This window comes from Podarcis vaucheri (genome assembly GCF_965113315.1).
Source record: "Podarcis vaucheri genome assembly, chromosome: 10".
In the NCBI taxonomy this organism is placed as follows: domain Eukaryota; kingdom Metazoa; phylum Chordata; class Lepidosauria; order Squamata; family Lacertidae; genus Podarcis; species Podarcis vaucheri.
The window spans coordinates 33825623-33845641 of NC_138748.1; the positions used below are offsets into that span (position 1 = coordinate 33825623).

At 40.7% G+C, this 20019-nt stretch overlaps 1 protein-coding gene across 1 annotated transcript in view; it reads left to right on the forward strand.

Annotated features, from left to right (window-relative positions):
• OTOGL (otogelin like) overlaps positions 1–20019 on the forward strand; it is an 86880-nt gene that overhangs the window by 48854 nt on the left and 18007 nt on the right. Inside the window, exons 29-46 of the mRNA XM_082241158.1 lie at positions 1563–1719; positions 2595–2621; positions 2861–3028; positions 4212–4490; positions 6190–6307; positions 7214–7293; positions 8309–10884; positions 11136–11313; positions 11717–11859; positions 12442–12465; positions 12566–12658; positions 13064–13253; positions 13896–14110; positions 14631–14772; positions 14878–15063; positions 15799–16011; positions 17482–17586; positions 17801–17908. Coding sequence (XP_082097284.1) covers positions 1563–1719; positions 2595–2621; positions 2861–3028; positions 4212–4490; positions 6190–6307; positions 7214–7293; positions 8309–10884; positions 11136–11313; positions 11717–11859; positions 12442–12465; positions 12566–12658; positions 13064–13253; positions 13896–14110; positions 14631–14772; positions 14878–15063; positions 15799–16011; positions 17482–17586; positions 17801–17908 — 5002 coding nt within the window. The remainder of the gene's footprint in view (positions 1–1562; positions 1720–2594; positions 2622–2860; positions 3029–4211; positions 4491–6189; positions 6308–7213; positions 7294–8308; positions 10885–11135; positions 11314–11716; positions 11860–12441; positions 12466–12565; positions 12659–13063; positions 13254–13895; positions 14111–14630; positions 14773–14877; positions 15064–15798; positions 16012–17481; positions 17587–17800; positions 17909–20019) is intronic.

A 20019-nucleotide genomic window follows, 5' to 3' on the forward strand; every position in this document is an offset into this window, starting at 1 on the left:
GCTGCTTTTAAGGGAGGGGGGATATACAAATGTACAAAATAAATACAGTGGTGCCCCGCAAGACGAATGCCTCGCAAGACGGAAAACTCGCTAGACGAAAGAGTTTTCCATTTTGGAGGTGCTTCGCAAAACGAATCTCCTATGGGCTTGCTTCGCAAGACAAAAATGTCTTGCGAGTTCCTGCGGGTTTTTTCCCCTTCCCCCTTTACCTAAGCCGCTAAGCCGCTTATCAGCTGATCCGATAAGCCGATAAACCGCTAAAAGCCGCTAATAGCGCTAATCTGCTAATCCGTCAATGGGCTTGCTTCGCAAGACGAAAAAACCGCTAGATGAAGAGAATCACAGAACGGATTCTTTTTGTCTTGCGAGGCACCACTGTAAATAGTGTTCTGGACTAACTGAAAAGATGACCCTGGAAATTGGGAAAGCACAACTCAAAGGTGATGGTGATATCATGCTAAGATGACAATAAGCAGATGGGATGAGCTGCTGGCTGGATTTGACAGGCATGTTAGTTTCAGCTGCATAGCCAATCAATACAGTAGATGGCAGCATTTGCTTTATAACTGAAGAGCATGGTCATTCTTTGCTTGGTTATAACATTTCTCTTTACAGACAATCTAGCCCCCAAAAGTTACTTTAATTCAGTATGAGTTTATGCCATTATTATTGCTGTTCTTAATTGCACTGCTGCTGCTGCTGCTACAACAGTGTTTGAACCACTTTTGGTAGTCAGATTTATTTTATCCACTTCTGGTTTCCATTTAATCTCAAAGCAAATGTCAAACTTCCACATGCATGCTTTGTTTCTCAAAAGTGCATCGTCAGCTAAGCTAGTTTTCTCATAGTTTTTCAGACTTCTAATTTTCATGTTTTCTACCCATTTTTGAGGACAAATGTTAGGTTGACAGGTCTATAATTTCCCAGGTCCTTAAAACAAAAACAAAAACTGGAGTTAGGTTTCCTGACTACCCATCTTCTAGTAAGGACGCCAATTTTAATAATAAGGTGCACGTTTTCATTAAACAAGCAGGAATTTTGTATTTGAGTTTTTAAAAGAACTCCTGCTTTCCAACCCTAGATAAATGATTATTCTGAATTTGTCAGTTTAAAGCTGTACTCTTTGTCGCTTCTTTGTGAGACATCTCCTCCTTGAAAATAATAGTTCACCTGTGACTATTTGTTTAACATATTGTGCTGTGAAGGCTGAAGCAAAGGGTCAATCAGTTTTCTTGTTCTCATCGAGGAGTCCTTTGCATCTTTGTCATCTAACATCTTACTCTCTCTGGCTGGTTTCGTGCTCCCGGTGTCCTTAAATCAATGTTTGCTGCTTGTTTCTACACTTTCATCAATATGCCCATTAAATGACTTCTTTATTTGTTTTATCCTTAGGTTTGTGAAAGTTGACTCCTTTTAGAATGACCACCACTCTTTGGTGTACAATTTACCTGGACCTCTTTCCATAATTGTTTTCAGTAACCTCTCACAACAATTTAATTTCAACAGATCCCCTCATTTCCCTCCTCTGCTACTCTGAATCTGACTTTCTCCATATTTTTCAGATTGATGTGACATCATTCGTCAAAAACTGCCATACAGATACTTGCAATTGTAATCTTGGCGGAGACTGTGAATGTCTGTGCACAAGTATTGCAGCTTATGCTCACAAATGCTGCCAGCAGGGTGCAGTAATTCACTGGCGATCTCCATCTCTTTGTCGTACGTATGTTTTGCTATTCATTATGCCATCAAGCATAATCTCTGGAAAGCAGATTATTCCATACTTTCTTTAACTGATTTCTAGTACAGCAATGTTTCCTGTGCAAATGCTGGTAACTAGTGGGTTGATACCAGATATGGTTGCACAGAAGTAATTCAAGGGTAAACAGTAGCTATGCTCCCCTGTGCTGTTCTACACCAAACAAGCTTAAGGTCCATTAGTAGGAGAATGTAGAGTAGTTAAGCTTCCAAGACTCCAAGCACGTCCAAGTAAGATGCACCATGTGGCAGTTTGCCATTCTTAAAAAGAAGTAGTAATTCTGGTCTGAATTTTTACAGATGGACCTTATGTTAAAAGTTGTACCTTTTTACAACTATAAGCAATATTCAGTGTTGGGCATACTTGGAGTAGACCATTGATTTCAATTATAATACCAGATGAAATCCTACCTGAGTAACTATTTGTATATATTATCCGCCTGTGTATACATTATGTTACTTTTGTATTCTACTCTTCTTAAGCTAGCAATTTATTAGCACTGTTGACTGCTGCTGCAAAAAAATCAATAATCAGTGAATGTACAAACACATTTTAAAGGGTTTTTTTTGTTGTTCTGCAGTGCAGAAAAAACATATCTCAGAAACTGCAGTTAAGGTTAGGTCTTCAAAAGAGTGACACTAATTTCTTTACTAATAACAGAATCCAAGGAAAATGCAGGTTATAAGTAAAAGAACAGAAGAGTGAGTTTTGTGAATCAGAATTTAATGCTTGGCTATGTGACCTTGTCTTGTTGTTACTGACAATCACAAATTCTCTAATTATTCTCTGAGTTGTTGTGCTTGTCATTAAATGGTATGCCTGTTCCTTCTTTCAGCTTATGACTGTGATTATTACAACCAAGGTACGTAGCATTTCTGTGAGCTTTAAAAATAAATAATAGTAATATATTGGATATATAGATTCTCCCAAAACACTGCTGTAGTAGTGATGGTAGTTCCAAGTATTTATAGACTAGTTTTCACCATACATGGTCACAAGAAGGTTTACACAACCATCAATAAAAAGAAATCCATCAGTGTTTTGAGTTGCTTGTTTCTTTTGCTATCATTTAACATCTGACTGTCATTTTTCTTCCTCCAGGACTTGGGGAAGGACCATTTATTTTAGCCAGCTATGGTCAGAATGACACTGTTATAGGAGTCAATGTCACCAGCAAAAATATCTTTCCTTTGCCAAGAAGCAGTGTCAGTGGGAATGTGTATTTTAATTTTATGCTAACTCCAGGACTTTTCAAAGATAAAATACTATGTGAGTCCTATCTTCAGTATTTCATGTAATTAAATCTCAAGTTTTCAGAGTTGAAAAAATGTTAATCTTTATGTATCAGAGAATACTTTTTCATTATCTTTTACAAAATCTATTTGTGATAGACATGAAGACAAGAGTTGTAAGAGAAACAAAGGCTTTAGTATTTTTAATCATTAATATTTTTGTTTTATTTATTTTTACTTTATCAGTGTACAAGTGCTTTCTCCCTTGATTTAGAAGAAATGCTTGATAGCATCTTAAAGTTAACTGGAAATATCTCAGCTTAGTTCTTTTTTTTAAAAAAAGTAGTCTAAAATAGTAATGGTAAAGGGACCCCTGACCAATAGGTCTAGTCGTGACCGACTCTGGGGTTGCGGCGCTCATCTCGCTTTATTGGTCGAGGGAGCCAGCGTACAGCTTATGGGTCATGTACCCAGCATGACTAAGCTGCTTCTGGCGAACCAGAGTAGAGCACGGAAATGCTGTTTACCTTCCCACTGGAGCAGTACCTATTCCCACTGGAGCGGTACTTGCACTTTGACGTGCTTTCAAACTGCTAGGTTGGCAGGAGTAGGGACCGGGTAATGGGAGCTCACCCCGTTGCAGGGATTCGAACCGCCAACCTTCTGATCAGCAAGTCCTAAGCTCTGTAGTTTAACCCAGAGCGCCACCTGCGTCTAAAATAAATGCCTACAATTATCATTTTACTTTCATCCTTGAATTTCTAGACTGAGTTGCCCTGAAACATTCAGATGCAGCCATACATTTCAGAAAATATTACTTCTTATAGGTTCCTTGCTGTAGTTCTGTAGGATAAACACCCAGAGTCAACAACGGACTCTTATTTTATATTAATCAGATTCAAAGTATCAGGCTACAAACCTATGCACATTTTCCTGGGAATAGGCACCAGTGAATACCATGGAGTTCAATAAGCCTATCTTTTAAGTAGACATGTATAAGATTTCACTTGATGTTCGGCCATAGTTAATGTAGGCCAAGAACAGGAATAATCACTATGAAAAGAAGCCATTTTAAAATACTGTTAGCAGAATTTTAATGTAACCTTGTCAGGACTAGTTTGCCACTGAACAGATTTTTAACGGAAGTATCACCATATGAACCATTTGATTTTGGTGGTGAAATCTTATTAATATATTGCTGTGGATTTAATTTGTGGCAGCTCCATCTCTGGTTTCTCTTGAGTCTGCTGAAAGGCCAAACTACTTTCTATATGTCCATGATGATGAAAGCATATCCTTAGAACAGTGGGAGGCAAGTTCCTTGTTTCGTAGAAGAGCAACTTTTTTCCATCATCAAGGCCTTTGGATCCCAGGCTACAGTGCATTCGAACTACATAGCAAGAAAGGTTTCTTTATCATACTCAGAGCATCTTCTGTGAAAGTATCAAAGTTTGATGATTCTGAAGAATTCAAACGTTCAAGCAGTTTCAACATAGAGGGTGAGTGGTACATGTTTCTGGGAGCAATGTGTGTGTGTCAGGCGTCAGGGAAACCGATCCCCCCATGGTAGGCTGCTAGGAATAGATAGACAAGGAAGGCTCTTCCCAGTGTATTTTATTGAATATTCACAGAGAGAGGCTTAGGAATGCTGCCTTTTGGAGTAATGATGTTGCTCTGAGTAATCTCCACCTCTCTTCTCTCCTCAATCGTCAACAGCACCACCCTCCTTATGGTGGCTGCTTAGGGCCATTTGTCTCTGAGCCCTTTGCTCTCCTACTTTCAATGCTTGCCGGGTTCTGGGAGAATGGGGATCTGGAATGCTTTCTAGTGATAACGTGTCAGCCAGCTGCTCGGGCTCTGCCTCCCCCTCCTCTTCTCCCATTATTTCCCAACTTTGCCCCTCATCTACCTCTGAGCTATGACCTCATCAAACTACTGTTGTAAATCTATACTGTCTTCCTCTTCTCCGGAAAGTTCAGGCTGGGGAGGCAGTCTCCACCATTCCTCCTCTGTCCAGTCCCTGACAGTGTGGACTGCTGCAGATATATCATTTTCAAGATTTATAATAGCAGCAGTTACATTGTAACTTCAGAATGGACAAACCAGTCAATCTGCAGCCAGCCTCAGTTTTTATGTGTTCATTTGCAAACCCATTTCATTGTGCTTCCATATGTGTGATTTTAACTTGTTAAGAAAGCACGACAACCACTTTATTTTTTAAACACCTTTTGGTAGATTTTGCTGAGCTGAGAATTGTATTGAGCTGAGAATTGTAATTGTATTGCAAAATTCAGACATGTGTGAAAACTGAACCATAACTCTACAGAGGGGTCCACGAATCAGGTCACCCTGAAAGAAACCCTAAAGTATCCTCATTTTGCTGTTACCAGCTTAAGAATTAGGATGAACCTGTTCCATGCAAGGAGATCTCCAGACAGCCTTCATTTATACACAACTGGTGTCAAGATTTCAGATTTTCCCCCAGGCATTTGCTGGTCTTTGTGTCTGCATTGATTTTATGCTGCCTCTTTTGTGCTACGACCTCTGCTTTCATGCTGTTGTTTTATGTTCTACTTTTAATTAGTGTTGTCATGATTTTCACATATATTATCTTAAGGGTTATTAAGCTGGAAAGACAATTTATAGATTAGATAGATATTCTACTGCACCTATCGTATGGAAATACTCAGCAGTGATCCTAATTTTTCCTCTTATTTGTATCCCACCTTTCAAGTCACAAATCCTTCCAAGGTGACAAAAATACATAACTAGCATCACTGTATTAAAAATTTAACAATTCATTGGGATCCGTCTCACAGGGCAATTTGTTGTTGAATGCCCAGCCTTTGCCTCCCTTCCTCTGTCTTACTCCCTTGACCCAACTTTCCTGTGACACATGTTTCTTCAGTGTTCAAATGGTGAAGGAGAAGAAAAGACTATCTCAAATGATATGCAATAGAAACAGGCAGATATTAATATTATAACAGTCATCTGTTTCTGTTGTATCACTCAGTGTAGACACAATCTGTCTCCAGAAGAAGAAGAAAACCAACACGTACAAAGAGGGTGGTGGCACTGGGAATATGTACTCCCTTGTCCTCCATAGAGTGGACTCCACCTTCAGTTTCCTTGTGGGTGTTCAGATATAGTTAATGTTTACACCCATGTGCCCAATCTGATGCTTTTGTTGTTTCTCAGAACTCCATACAGCAGTACCTTATAGGAGGATGTGTGAATGGAGATATGAACCTTGTACAAGTCCTTGTGTTAAAACATGCAGTGACCCTGAAGGAATAGCATGTAAATTTCTTCCACCGTGAGTATAATTAATATTTCATGTAATAATTAACATACTAATCTTGGGATATTATTTTCCACCGTGTTGCCACATTTGCCTATTTGACCAATTACGGTTCATTAAGTTCCGTATTCAGAAAAATATATCTTTCTGAGTAGCATCCTTGGGAATTGTCAGGGAACTGCCATCAGAGGCACGGGAGAAGGAGAGGGTCTCTGATTCTGCAGGGGAGGGTCCAAGCACCAGAGGGAGACTCAGCTGGGAAGAAGGGGAAGAGAATGAGTGTAACACCAGGGATCCAGGAGAACAACAGGACAGGGAGGTGCAGGGGCTCCAGGACTCTTCGTTGGAAGTTAGCGAGGAGAGCTCAAGCACCCCGCTGCCCACGCCCACCCTGCGCAGGAGACTCCCGCGCAGTGAGAGGTGGAAACGATTGGGCGTCAAACAACTCTTATGTTGGCAACGCTTTAAGAAACACCCACAGACAGATTCTACGAGTGACTAAGGGAAGCCATGCTGAGATGGGCTGCGTAGTCCAGAGGGTTTAACCAGGCAATCCGAGGCTCAAACAGAGCAGGATTACGCACGAGTAACTTCCAACCACTACAGGAATTAAGTAACATTTGAAGAGGACTTGAGTTCTGCTTACATTAGAAACTTGCTTATGTTTTCCACCAGTGTGTTTTTTGAAGTTCCTAGAAATTTTCAGACAATATCTTCCATTGTCATCAGCAAAGGATGCCTTGTTCAGAGCTGAAGTATAGAATTCAAGTATTGAAACGGAGACTAGTTTTCAACCATTTTCATTTTGAGTCATGCATTTTGTATTATATGGAGCACCCGTGCAAACTTTAAGCTTCTTGCCTTTTTGAAATGACTACAAAAGAATTATTGTGTTGTTGTTGTCTTCCTTGAACCTTTTAGGGTTGAAGGATGCTTACCATACTGTCCCAAAGATATGATTCTTGATGAAGTCACACTTAAATGTGTTTATCCAGAAGACTGTAAGTGTCTCCTATATCTTTTGAGTAGATTGTTAGAATACTGTAGTATGTAATGTTTATCACCAATATAATCCAACATACAAGCTATTTTGATATAAAGTTAGTCTTTGCATCAATAACTTTAAAGGTGTTATATTATACTACAGTAAATTTAAAGGTATAAGTCTATGAAAAATAAGTGCAGCCTATGAAAAATACATTTTTACTGATATATATCTGAAAGTTTAAAATAAGCAAATATACCAATAGCAAACTCAGTTTTCTGAGTGTTGCTTCTCATGTAGCCAAAATGGCTTGTCCATGAACAATAGGGAGGGTTCAGTCCACTAGGGGAAACTTGGGAAAATTTTGCATAAGCCCCACAAACATCTTTGTGGTGATGGGGGAACCCTATGGAGGCAAAAATCCTCAAACAGCTCAATGCAGACTAAGTGTGCTGAGTAGACATGGACTGCTGACTGTCTTTTGGAAGGTGGGGGATGGAATAGGCATGGATGTTTGGCTGGAATAATGAACATGAGCACGGCACCATCCTGGTTACATTTTATTGCAGGCCCCACTTGTTTTTATTAATATATTTCTGGAGAAGCAATCCTATGCAGCATTGCCTCAGGAGCAGGACCCACTAAACTGACTGGGATTTCTTGGCAAACATATAAGATTGGACTATTAATTGTAGAAGTGAAAGATCATCTCTTATATGTGAATAAGTAAAAGAAAAGCTGATTGTGTGTGTGTATTGGCTGCATATTTTCTAAAAAAAAAATATGAAAAGCTTTGTTCTCGAACAAAACTGTGGGATGCAACTCTTTAAATAGACCTCATTGCTTCTTGTACAATAATTTTATTAAGCAAAGCAGCAAAATCTACTATTGCTGCTCGTTCAGGCCTAGGAAGAGTCTGACTTTCTATCTTCCACCTTATTAAGAAGCTGGAGAGCCTGAATCTAGATTGCTTCCTGCTTCCCTTCCCTTTCATTACTATGGAATAATACTGAAGCATACTCTTTTTACAGGCATACCTGTGAAAGCCACAGAAGCTTCAATGACAGCAAAGCCACTGAGAACAAGGCCCACCGTATTAAGCCCCCATACAGTGGACACGGCACAAACATTTCCTCATATGCCCCCTGTGCTTGTCACTGAAGCGGTTAAGATAACATATATTAATCTAACTACCCAAATGGCAACTGAGAGAGTGGGGACATTTGGAGGACAAACTACAGAGAAAATAGTTACGGATCTTCATTCAGCAACACTGTTACCAGTTCCAGAGCACTCTTCTGAAGGTAGCTACATCACTACAACCCCCTCTGTGCTACTTGCACCTATATCCTCAACAGCTCTCCCAACCACTAAGGAAGCCACAACAGTTACAGCAAAGGTGACATCCTACACCACAAATCCTATCTTTTTTATATCATCGCTCACTGCAGCAACAGCTGAACCAGCACTGTCTGCCTTTCCTTTAATATCCACATCACCTATACCATTGAAATCTGCTGCATCAGCTGCTGGACAAGAATTTGCCTCTGCTAAAACACCTACAAGCATCTTAATGAGTGGAGGTCCTTCCACAATCAAGTCTGAGGTTTTCGTAGCAGGAACACCACAGCCATCTTTATCAACTGAAAGAACATCTCGTTCAAGTCTGTTTTCAGGTTCACCATTAACAGAAACGCTTACTGTGACTTCAAGAACCAGGTCTACTATGTCCGAGCCAACTATTCGTTTGACTCATTTGCCTGTGCTTACAACAACTCAAATTCCCTTATCGGCATCTAGATTAGCTGCCTTTTCTTCAAGTCCTCCTTATAACATACCACTTTCAGGCTCAATGACAACTCGACCTGACTCAGGAGTGCTGCTGCCTACATCTCCATCATCACCAGAAGCACTTATAACACCTTCTGAACACACTGTTCCCTTAACCACAAAGCATTTTTCTACTACAACACCATCCCCAGCTGCTTCACCAAGCCCTACAACCATGCGGTCTTCATTGAGTCCCCAAGTGACACAGGCAATGTCTACGCTGATGTCTCCTCCAGTTACGTCTCAAATGTACAAAGCAACTGGGGAAGTTACAATTATCTCAAAGAGCTTTCATATAGGACATTCCACTGCTTCGCTTCCAGACGTTCCTCAGACCTCCCAGTCCCTTGAAACAAAAACAGTTTCGACAGAAAGCAAGCATGCATTGCACATTGGTTCTTCTCCAGTGCCAACTGTTTCTGTAAGTTCATTAGAGTTTGCTGGCACCAGAGCTTTGCCAAGTAGAACCCCTTTGTTACCTACGAGTATTTTATATGATACAACACAAATGACTCCGAAAACAAGTATGCATTCAGTTGGACCACACACGGGATTAAAAACTGATTCTACTCTTAGAAGTGTGAGTAGTTTCACCACTTCTGCAGTGCTTCCAGGACATCTATCTGCTTTCACAAGTTCGTCCACATTACTTACAGTGTTACCAAAAACTTCTTCTGTCTCAGCCTCTTATTCTGAAAGCTCATCGGTGATTCCCACAACTGGCATAACGTCTGCTGTGATGCCAGCTCGCACTCTCATACAAATGCCAGTTGGTGAACATCCTACCTCAACAAGCCCAGGTTCTTACCCTGCAGCTTCTCCTTCAGCTTTGTCAACTTTAAGTCCAACTATTTCCACAATAAATGCTTCATCTTTGCCTCCTCTGGAGGCCTCTGATATGCCCATGCTATTTTTAGGAACAAGGAGTTCCTCTTCAGTGGATGGTAGAACGTTATCTTCATTACCCAGTGCAATCAGTACTCAGTCTTCAGAGCCAGCATTTACCATGGGTGCTCTTGGGAATATGACATCAACCCCAACAAATGTCACTGAAAAGTATACCCTTAGCCCACCAGTAAGTTTACTACCTTCCTCTACAGGCACAATAGTTCCTAGCAAAACTGCTCTAGTCACTGAACTCTATCCCACTGGTTTTGAACACCACACTGCTACTACGTCATTCCCAATTCCTACTACCTCCCAAACACTTACACATACTCCAAACTTTACTTTGTTTACACCCAAACCTTCCACAGAAGCCTTCAGAACTATACCCATTAAAATGGATGAAGGGACTACCTCAGGTTGGATAGAGCTGGGAGCGACACATGCTACAGAACTTCAAAATGTGACCGCTTATGCCTCAGAAAGTAACCAGACCTCAGAAATACAAGAAAAAGTCACTAAGTACACAAGCACTGAGGAATCTTCGCTGCTTCCCACTCAGATGACTCTGGCTATCAGTGAAAGCAGAAGGGCTTCGGTGAAACCAGTCTCTCTTTCAGACGATCTGATAGATGTAACATTATCCGATTGGTCTAGAGCTCCACCACCAAAATCAATTAGGCCTTACTATAGTGTGGCTGAACCCGAGGAAATGAGAACAACCAGCATGCAGAATGTCACAATAGCAGATTCAACTCACTTAACTGCAGAGCAATTAGGGGCCCACACTTTAAAGGCTGAAATGGAGATGGTGACTACAGATGGTGCAGAATATGCTTCCTTTGGCACAATGATACATACATTAATATCTGCGACATCCGCAGAATGCACGGTGAGGACATTTTTACCTACTTATTTAATTTACTTAACATTCTAAAATTTTATTAGACCATTTATTTTGTACATTATTTCTTTTTGTTCTTCAAAGCTGCTTCAGAGACAATATCTTTATCGTCATAATATGCAGACATACTCTCTAGAGTTTATCTTTCCTTTTTTGTATGGTGAAGGGGCATCTTGGTTCATGGAATAAATTCAAGACTGGTGCTAATGTCTCCCAATTCTCCCCCCATTATAAAACAGCCAAGGTATCTTGATCCAGTAGACAGATGTAGTCAGTACGTGTGCATTAATATGGGATGGATGCTGTACAACCTCTCAAAGAACTGCCATAAGACTGTGGAGAAGCCTGACTGTGGTTTTCGTGGGATGCCAGTCCAATTAAACAGTGACAGCTGCTGTCCAGAATGGGAATGTCCTTGTAAGTTCTAAATCCCTGACATACAGTGAAGAAAAAGTAACACGCTTCTTAGAAAATACTCTATTGCTGCATAGGAATGTGCCTATTGACTTAATAATATATGAAGCAGTCCTAGGAAATGATGTAATGATGTCAGGAAATCCTATCCAAGCTTCCTTGAATGTAACCATCACAGTTTAACTTCAGAGTAATAAGGATTGTACTGCTGAACAGTTGTCATTTTTTAATAGTATTTTTCTATTCAGTGAACTTTCTGTGCATTTCAGTATATGAAGTAACCTAGCAAAATAAGTCCTTTGTTGTTGTTGTTGTTGTTGTTGTTGTTGTTGTTGTTGTTGTTGTTGTTGTTATTATTATTATTAATCTCTGAATTGCTGGTTATTAGATGTCACTTTTTTCCTAGGTCAATGTTCTGTCCTGTCTGAACTGAGCATTATTACATTTGATGGAAATAACATGGCATTGTATAAAGTAGCATCCTATATTTTAGTCAAGCTACCCACAGAAATTATTGTTGCTCATATTGAAAGGTGCCCTACAAATCAGGTAGGAACCTTGTGTACTACTATGCAATATTAAAAGGGTTACTCCCCCTCCACCACCAACAAAAAATTGTTTATAGTGCTTTTAAAAGGAAATTTGCAAATCAATATTATCTCTAGTAAGAAATAAATGAGATCATTCTTTCTATTATGTATTATAATCTGATAATGTGCAATCCTTGTGTGAGGGATTCTGGATGGATTATTCAATGACCAATTAGCAGAACTGTAGAAGAAGAGAAGAAGAGAAGAAGAGTTTGGATTTGATATCCCGCCTTTCACTCCCCTTCAGGAGTCTCAAAGCGGCTAACAATCTCCTTTCCCTTCCTCCCCCACAACAAACACTCTGTGAGGTGAGTGGGGCTGAGAGACTTCACAGAAGTGTGACTGGCCCAAGGTCACCCAGCAGCTGCATGTGGAGGAGCGGAGACGCGAACCCGGTTCCCCAGATTACGTGACTACCGCTCTTAACCACTACACCACACTGGCTCTCCAGTAGTATTAGAAATATGGATCTTACGTAATGCTGTAATTGTACTGCTTTATGTAACTGTGATTCTAACCCATGTTTATACCTATTTTTCAGAGTGCCAATTCAATAAGAAGACTAGTGAGTATTTTTCTAAATATGATTTTAATATATCTGTAAGCGAACACTACAATTAGTGCTGATGGTGCCATACCGTTCTCTGTGTTTGTCTTCTTTCAAGGTTCCACCTGGAAGTGCTTCGGGTCTTTGTTTTAAGAAACTTAACGTAACAACACCTTCACATATTGTACTTATCAATCGTTTAGAAAGAAAGGTGAGTTAAGAGGAATAGTCAGTGAAGACTAATACTATTAGAAATCTATTGTGGATAAGTAAAAAAAATAGGAAAACCTTTTCCAGAATTGCAAGCATGCATTTAGATATTTGGGATTATGACAAGCAAGTCATATTTCCTAAGACTGCCCCATTGGTTGGCCTTCGGAGGGTCAAATTAGATCTCATGTGGGAGATTTGAGACCAGATCTCCTTGACAAATAATTTATTTTCCTAGCCCGGCCTCAAGGGGGCAAACTAAATGGTAGAAAGCAAGTGATTAAAAATGTGCTTTGATTGGCCATGTCTATTTATTTACAAAGAAGCAGCAATGAGGCTGAGGCAGATGGAGGTATTTCACCTAGATACAGTTATCCTGCAATTTTTTCAATTTCTTTATTTTTAGGTGGTCGTGGATTCTATGATTCAGCCTTTGCCTTTCTCAAAACATGGTTTATGTATTCAAGATACTGGTGCTATGTATGTAGTCAACACGCCAGCTGGCATCAACATTAAGTGGGCTCATGTCACAGGCATTATAGATATCCAGTATGGTTTTCATTCTAATACATCTACCAAGACTGAAGGCCTTTGTGGTGAGAACATGGTTTCTAATCAATATCTTCATTTTGATCCACAGCTGTTTTATTTCTTAAAAAAAATTAACTGAGTATGCTTGCTATCCAGTGTCCTTCCAACCAAAACCAAAAGTCTTATCCATGATCTGATGTCTGCCTCTCTGTCTCTCTCACTTGCCCCACCACCCCAGATACTGGTATTGCTGGTAAAGCTTGTGTCTTGTTCAGCAGCAACTTCCAATGATTGTGTTAACATAGAAGAAGAGTACAGGTGGCGACCATTTTAGGCAGGTCCAAATGATGCACAATCGCCAACATATGGCTCCTTTTGGACCCGGAAGAGGGAAGAACGGGGGTGGTATGAGGGTGGAGCGGGGCCCATTGGGGTTGGGAACAGAACCCCTGCACAACATAGTCATCGCCTGCAGTTAGTAAAGGACTTATTTGTATCTCTCTACCGGAAGATGACTGGATCATAACAGGGCCTATTTACATTAATGGTGAAGGAAATTTATACTAGATTGTATCATTCCACACATCGAGATTAGCTTTTCTGCCTGCTCTGAGCTCTTTCCCTATTGCTCTTTCCCTATTGCAGAATAAATCAAACCTTTTAATTTACTGTCTAACATATTAAATGTTCTATGCTCATTTGTTAAGGTGTCTGCAATGGTGATCCAGGGGATGACCTGAAAATGCAAAATAGAACCATAATTACAAATGTGGATGAAATTGAGGCTTTTATTAAGAGTTGGGAAATTGAGAAATCCGTTGATCTAACAACAAGGAGACCTGTAAGAAACTGTACAGAAGATAACTGTACATACTGCATGGAACTCTTACATAGATGGGCTTTTGCCCCATGCCACAAAAAAGTAAGTATATACAAAGGAGCGAGCACTGTCTCTAGATGATCATATCTAGCAATTCAGGGCACGCTAATATAAAGCATATAAATTAAATTTGAATACCTATGAAATGGGCACTGTTCTAGAAATTGTGAGGGGAGGAAGAGGATTAACTTTCTTTGTAAGATAATTGCTTACCAGTGCTTACTAAGAGAAGTGCTCATCTAATGTATTGTGAGTGGACAGTTCCAAGATGGAGATTGCAGGCTGAATAAGTGTCTCACAGTTGCTGCAGGTATCAAGTTGAACATCTAGGAATCTGAGAACTCAAATAATTGCCACACATCTCTGATATTCTGGTGCATCTCCATTAAGGTATTGAACAACTGTGAATTTGAGAGTTCTTTTTTTGTCTTTACTATTTAAAATGACATTATTCTCTTTCTCTCTCTCTCTTGTTTTTTGTTCCTAGTGAAGATAAAAGAAATTTACTCATCAATTAATGAGTGTTAATTGATCAGTCACTATATAATGTATTTTAATGTAGGTTTCACCCCAAGACTTTTGCGAAAAAATGTGGATCAACAATACATATTTTTGGAATTATGAATGTGATGCTCTTTCTGCATATGTAGCGCTGTGCAACAAACATAATATCTGCATTAAATGGAGAACACCAGATTACTGTTGTAAGTATAGTACTTCTGCTTCTCTCTCCCTGCTACCTCAGCTGCTTCAATTAGGAGAAGAAAATGTCAGCAGTGTTGATTTCCCTCTGTGTGTCTGACATGTAGCTCTCCGTTGTCCTGATGGGAAAGAATACCAGCCTTGTGTGCAACCATGTGCTGCTAAAACATGCCTAAATAAATGGTTCTATGAAGAATCACCCTGTTCCTACTTAAGAGAAGACTGTGTTTGTAAAAATGGAACTATTCTTCACAGAACAGACTCTGATCTCTGCATTCCAGAAGAAAAATGTGGTGAGTAAACCTATAGCTATGTAAGCACATTTACCCACACTAGGCCCAAGCGTGCTTGGTTTCTGGTGGGGCAGAGACATGGTTTTTATCTTTGTCGTTTATTTATTCAAAGAGCTTGAAATTAATAGACAGCCCAGAATACCTCCAGCTTTTTCTATTCCCAAATGAGTGCAGCTTGAAAAACTGTGTTCCATCTACAGGCTGCAAAATCACTGCCACTGTTTATCCTATGCATGTTGATTCAGAAGTGAATTTCTGAGTAACAGTCCATAGGATTGCAGTCTGTGTTTGTTTTAAAATTTTCATGGCCTGTTTTGTAAGCTTGAAGAGTCATTTAGCTGTCAGCTGCTGGAAATAGTATGGTGGGTTAGATGGAACTCAAATTCACCCAGTAAGGCAAGTCTTCATTTTCACAATGGTTCATAAAATCACATCAGCTCCTTTAACTGGACCATGGTGAAGTAAATGGGTAATTTGTGCAGAACCATGAACTCTGATGTGCATAAGTTGCTAGTCAGGAAAGCAGATAATTCTATTTTGGTCATAGATATTGAGTAACTAAAAACTCTTTTAAGTTGCACAGTTTTTCAAATGATAGTCTACAAATATGTTCCAGGAAGAAATGTAAGCCCCTTAATTAGAAGTTTTATTTGTACTAATTTCCTGATTTCTAATTGGATATGGTTCATATTTTCTGTCTTTCTGAAGGATGTTATGCTCTCTTTTCATTTATAGCATGTACTGACAATGCAGGGCATCCCCGTTCAGCTGGAGAGGTTTGGAATAGCTCCAAGAAAGGGTGCTGCATGTATATGTGTTTGGAGAATGGGAGCATTATTGGCGTAGAGCCTGAATGCAATAAAGAGGTGCCTCCGATATGCCAACGAGAGGGTGAAGTGATTATTAATGTGATCGAGGAAGGGGCTTGCTGTCCAAAGAAAGTCTGTGGTAGGTAATGTTTATGAGGTGCTGCATTATTATTTTGAAAGGCATTGTTCTGCGTGCTAATAAAATTTGTCAAATTGCTTACAGTTAGAGAAAATTAATAATTCCTCATAGATAAAGCCAGTGCTGAAGTTCTGGAGAGAAAAACAAATGAACATATATCTATTATGGTTCTGATCCCTGCTATAAGCTATAAAAAGGCTCCCCTCTGAGTTGTGATGGAAATGTCCCATCACAATTCAGCTGAGGAACTGGCGGCGATGGGTGTCTAGAATCAAACACCTATATGGTTACACATCGTCATAGGAATGTGGGAGATGGGACTGTGGTTTACATGCTTCTCCACAATTAAGGAGCATAATTAGGCCATCTAAAAAGCTTGCCAGGATGTGTACAGAAGTGCAAAAAAATTATAGCACTCTTCTTAGCATCTTTGTGATTCTCCACTTCAAACTCTGACTTCTCTGTTTCCATTTAATTATGAATGATCATATAGCTGCACTATCATGGCTGCATGCAGAAGGGTGGTGGGATGCACTAACTGAGGAACCCCCAGGGGAAGAGGGCTCAGAGCCAGAGGACTGGTGACAGGACAATGACGAGCAGTTAGAGGGAGAAGACTGGGAGGGGGAGGTGTTGGAAGCTGAAGAGGCAACAGGGTTTAGCGAGCAGGGAGAGGCTGGGGCAGAGAGCAGTGCAGAATCCGATGCTGAAGTGGAGGCTGGAAAAAATGGTAGGCAAGAGGTAGAGATGAGATAGTCTGCTGAAGAATCCAGGGGGTCTCCTCCTCCTGCTGTGACCAGCTCCCCTTCTTCCTGGTCTCCTAGAACACAGAGAGAAATGAAAAGAGCAGAGCAGAGATTGGTTGTGTGCAGACACAGTCTGCGACAGCTTAGGAAACACACTGGAGAGGAGGAGTCTTGGAGAACAGTGGAACCTTCAGTCCTTGCAGCTGCCTCTTCAGGGCAAGACCTACTGGGATCACTAGGTCTGCGCTGTTTTAGCTTCTTTGAAGAAAGTGTTAACTTCACTAACACCTTGTTTTTTAATTGCCGACCTACACTCATCTCTGGCTGCTGACACTTAAGTCTTCCTCAACAAATGAAGAAAAACAGATTTGGACATTGACATACTTTGTTCACCTTTGATTTTGTGCAAATAAGACATCATTATTTTTTTCTATCCTGCCTTTGAGAAAAAACTCTTCTGTATTTAAAACAATTGACCCATATCCTAGTAAATAATAAACCAAGGTATTATAATATTAAGCATGACTAATTGTAGGATCATTTTTTTTATTTGGAACATACTTCCTTGTAGGAAGTGAAAAGTTGCTTCAGTATTTGCATCTTCTGGTAAATAGTAGATTTAATAAATAGCCTTGAAGTTATGAATAGATGTCATCTTCATGAGACATGTTAACGTTTGATAGCACTATACTGAATGGGCCAGTCTTTTTATTTTTATATTCAGAATGCAACATGACTCTATGTGATCCTCTTACTCCAACTTGCAGAAGTGTTGAGAAATTGGTAGTGGTATACGATCCTTTGTCATGCTGTCCTCAGTACCGATGTGGTAAGTGATAATTAATGTTCATTTGTTATTAGTTTTATTGTATGTATATCCTGCTTTTCTTTCATCTTGGAACACAAGTTGGCATACATGTGGTCAGACTGAAAAATTATGTCAAGAGATTGGTCATCTACAGTATGTATGTGTAGCTCTTCTGAGGATTTAAAAATAACAAGTTTTTACTAGAGAAACTGTTTTGTGTTGTTTTTTAATTCAGAATGTGATCCATCAGCATGCCCCAATGCTTCCCGTCCAGAATGCAGAGAAGACCAATTTCTTGTTGAGGCAAAACAGGAGGATCCTTGCTGTTTTTCTTATTTGTGTGGTAAGGAAGCTTTCCCATGCTGGTAAATCCATGAGTAAGCAGGGGATTCCAGAATATCTACAACTGAAAATGTAAGAGCCCTGCTAGATCAGGTCAATGGCTTATCTAATCCAGCATTGTCTTCCCACCATTTTGTGTTATCAGAAGATTCAGGATATTATGAGAGAGGGAGGAAGATGTCACCCTATCAACTTCTCCACAGTGTTACAATGCAGAATTTGTGTGTCTGTATCATGTCCTCCCTTATTCGCCTTTTTCTTAAGCTAAAGAGCCCCAAACACAGCAACTGTTACTTACTTAAATGGTTTTGGCAGCTCCTTTATTATTTTAGGTGTTCTTTCCTGCAAATATAGAGTTTGGTTTTTCAATTTAGTTATATAAGTTGCCTGTTTTTAAAAGTAAGATGTAAGTGCAGTCAATTTTAATGGCTGATTTTCTCCTCAAGGCACAAAAAAATGCATTATTAGAGAGTGATTGGATCCTAAGTTTAATTTAGGGAAGCCTATTTAAATGTGCATGCACCATTCACAGTACTATTGCCCTCAAATTTTTAAAAAAGCATTGTATGAATTAGCTCTGAAAAGAAGCTAATTTGGAGCAACTTTGTACAACTGCATAACTGCATAGAATTATTTGGATTTGATACTCAGAGTAATTTTATTTATATATGGAGTAACTGAATTTGCTCTAATATAGCACTTCAGATAGCGGGAGATGAGAACTTAGCTGAAGGCATCTAGGCTTCAGCTGAGACTTTTCAAGGCTATGCCATTTTTGAGATAGTTATGTATTCCAAAGTGTTTCAGCTGAAAAAGAAACTTCAGGAAAAAGAGTGTCAGGTGATGATTAGCTGCTTGTGCTTAAAATTGTGCCCCCTCAGAGTTTGTGCGGCTCCACAAACCTCTGTGTGTGACAGAGCTCCTCAGACATGTCTGCTCTAGTCACTAGTAGAGTCTGACAGTGGCTGCCTGCGGAAACGTTTCCAGCAAAGAAGCTCCTTAACGGAAACGCGTCTCCTGGACTCACGACGTGGCAGCTTCCGGCGAAGAATGGGTCTCCCTACAGTTGCTTCTGACACCTCCCCGCTATTTTCGCTGGACGTGTCTCTCACCCCTTTCTCTCCCCTGCTGTTTCCTGCCTGGGCTGCTGCGTCTCTCTCAGCATTACTGAGATCCTCCTCCAGAGACCCCTCGCTCCCCCTGCTGGTCCCTGCTTTGGCTGCTGACTCTCTCCCAGTCTCTGGGAGCCCTACCAACTCCCTTTCCTCTGATGTCAGTTCCCTGACATCCACCTCCCCTCCAGGGCCCCCTCCCCCCCCGCCCCTACTCTCTCCTCTGGGCGGTGAGGAGCTGAAACCCCGAAAAGAATCCTCTTCATCTTCAGACGTCTCGAACATTTCCCTCCATCGGTTTTCGTTCCGGCTCACTGAATCCTCCTCCGCCTCGGAATCAGAGAACCCCTCCAACTCTTCTTCGTCGGTGGTGGCGAAGTATTCCCTCCGGAACCTCGCCACTGGCTGAGGTTTACGAGGGAATCTCTGATGAAAAGTTTCTATCAAAACCTCGTCATCTACATCCTCTGCCATGACCCAGGTGTTTTCCGACTCCGGCTCCCCTTCCCACATTACCAAATACTCTACTTGATCTCCCTTCCACCTGGAATCGAGAATCTCCGCTACATGGTAGCTGTGTTCTTTTTCCTCCATAGCTGGTCCCCTATTGACCCTCCCTTCTCTGTCCCCTTTATACGGTGACAGCAACGACCTGTGGAACACTGGGTGCAGCTTCATGTGGTTCGGTAACCGGAGTCTGAAAGCCACTGGGTTGACCTGCTGCGTGACTTCAAATGGGCCCAGCCTTTTGGGTCTTAACTTCTTACAACCCCCTTTGAATGGTAACCCTTGGGTGGACAGCCACACCTGGTCCCCCACCCTAATGCTTTCCCCTTCCCTTCTGGTTTTGTCTGCCTGCCTCTTATATTCCTCCTTCGCCCTGTTTAAATTAAGTTGGAGCTGGCGATGGATCGCTTCCATTTCTTCAACGAACTGTTCTGCAGCTGGAACGCTCCAGTTCTCCCCTTCCCCCCCTGGGAAGGCTCGGGGATGACACCCG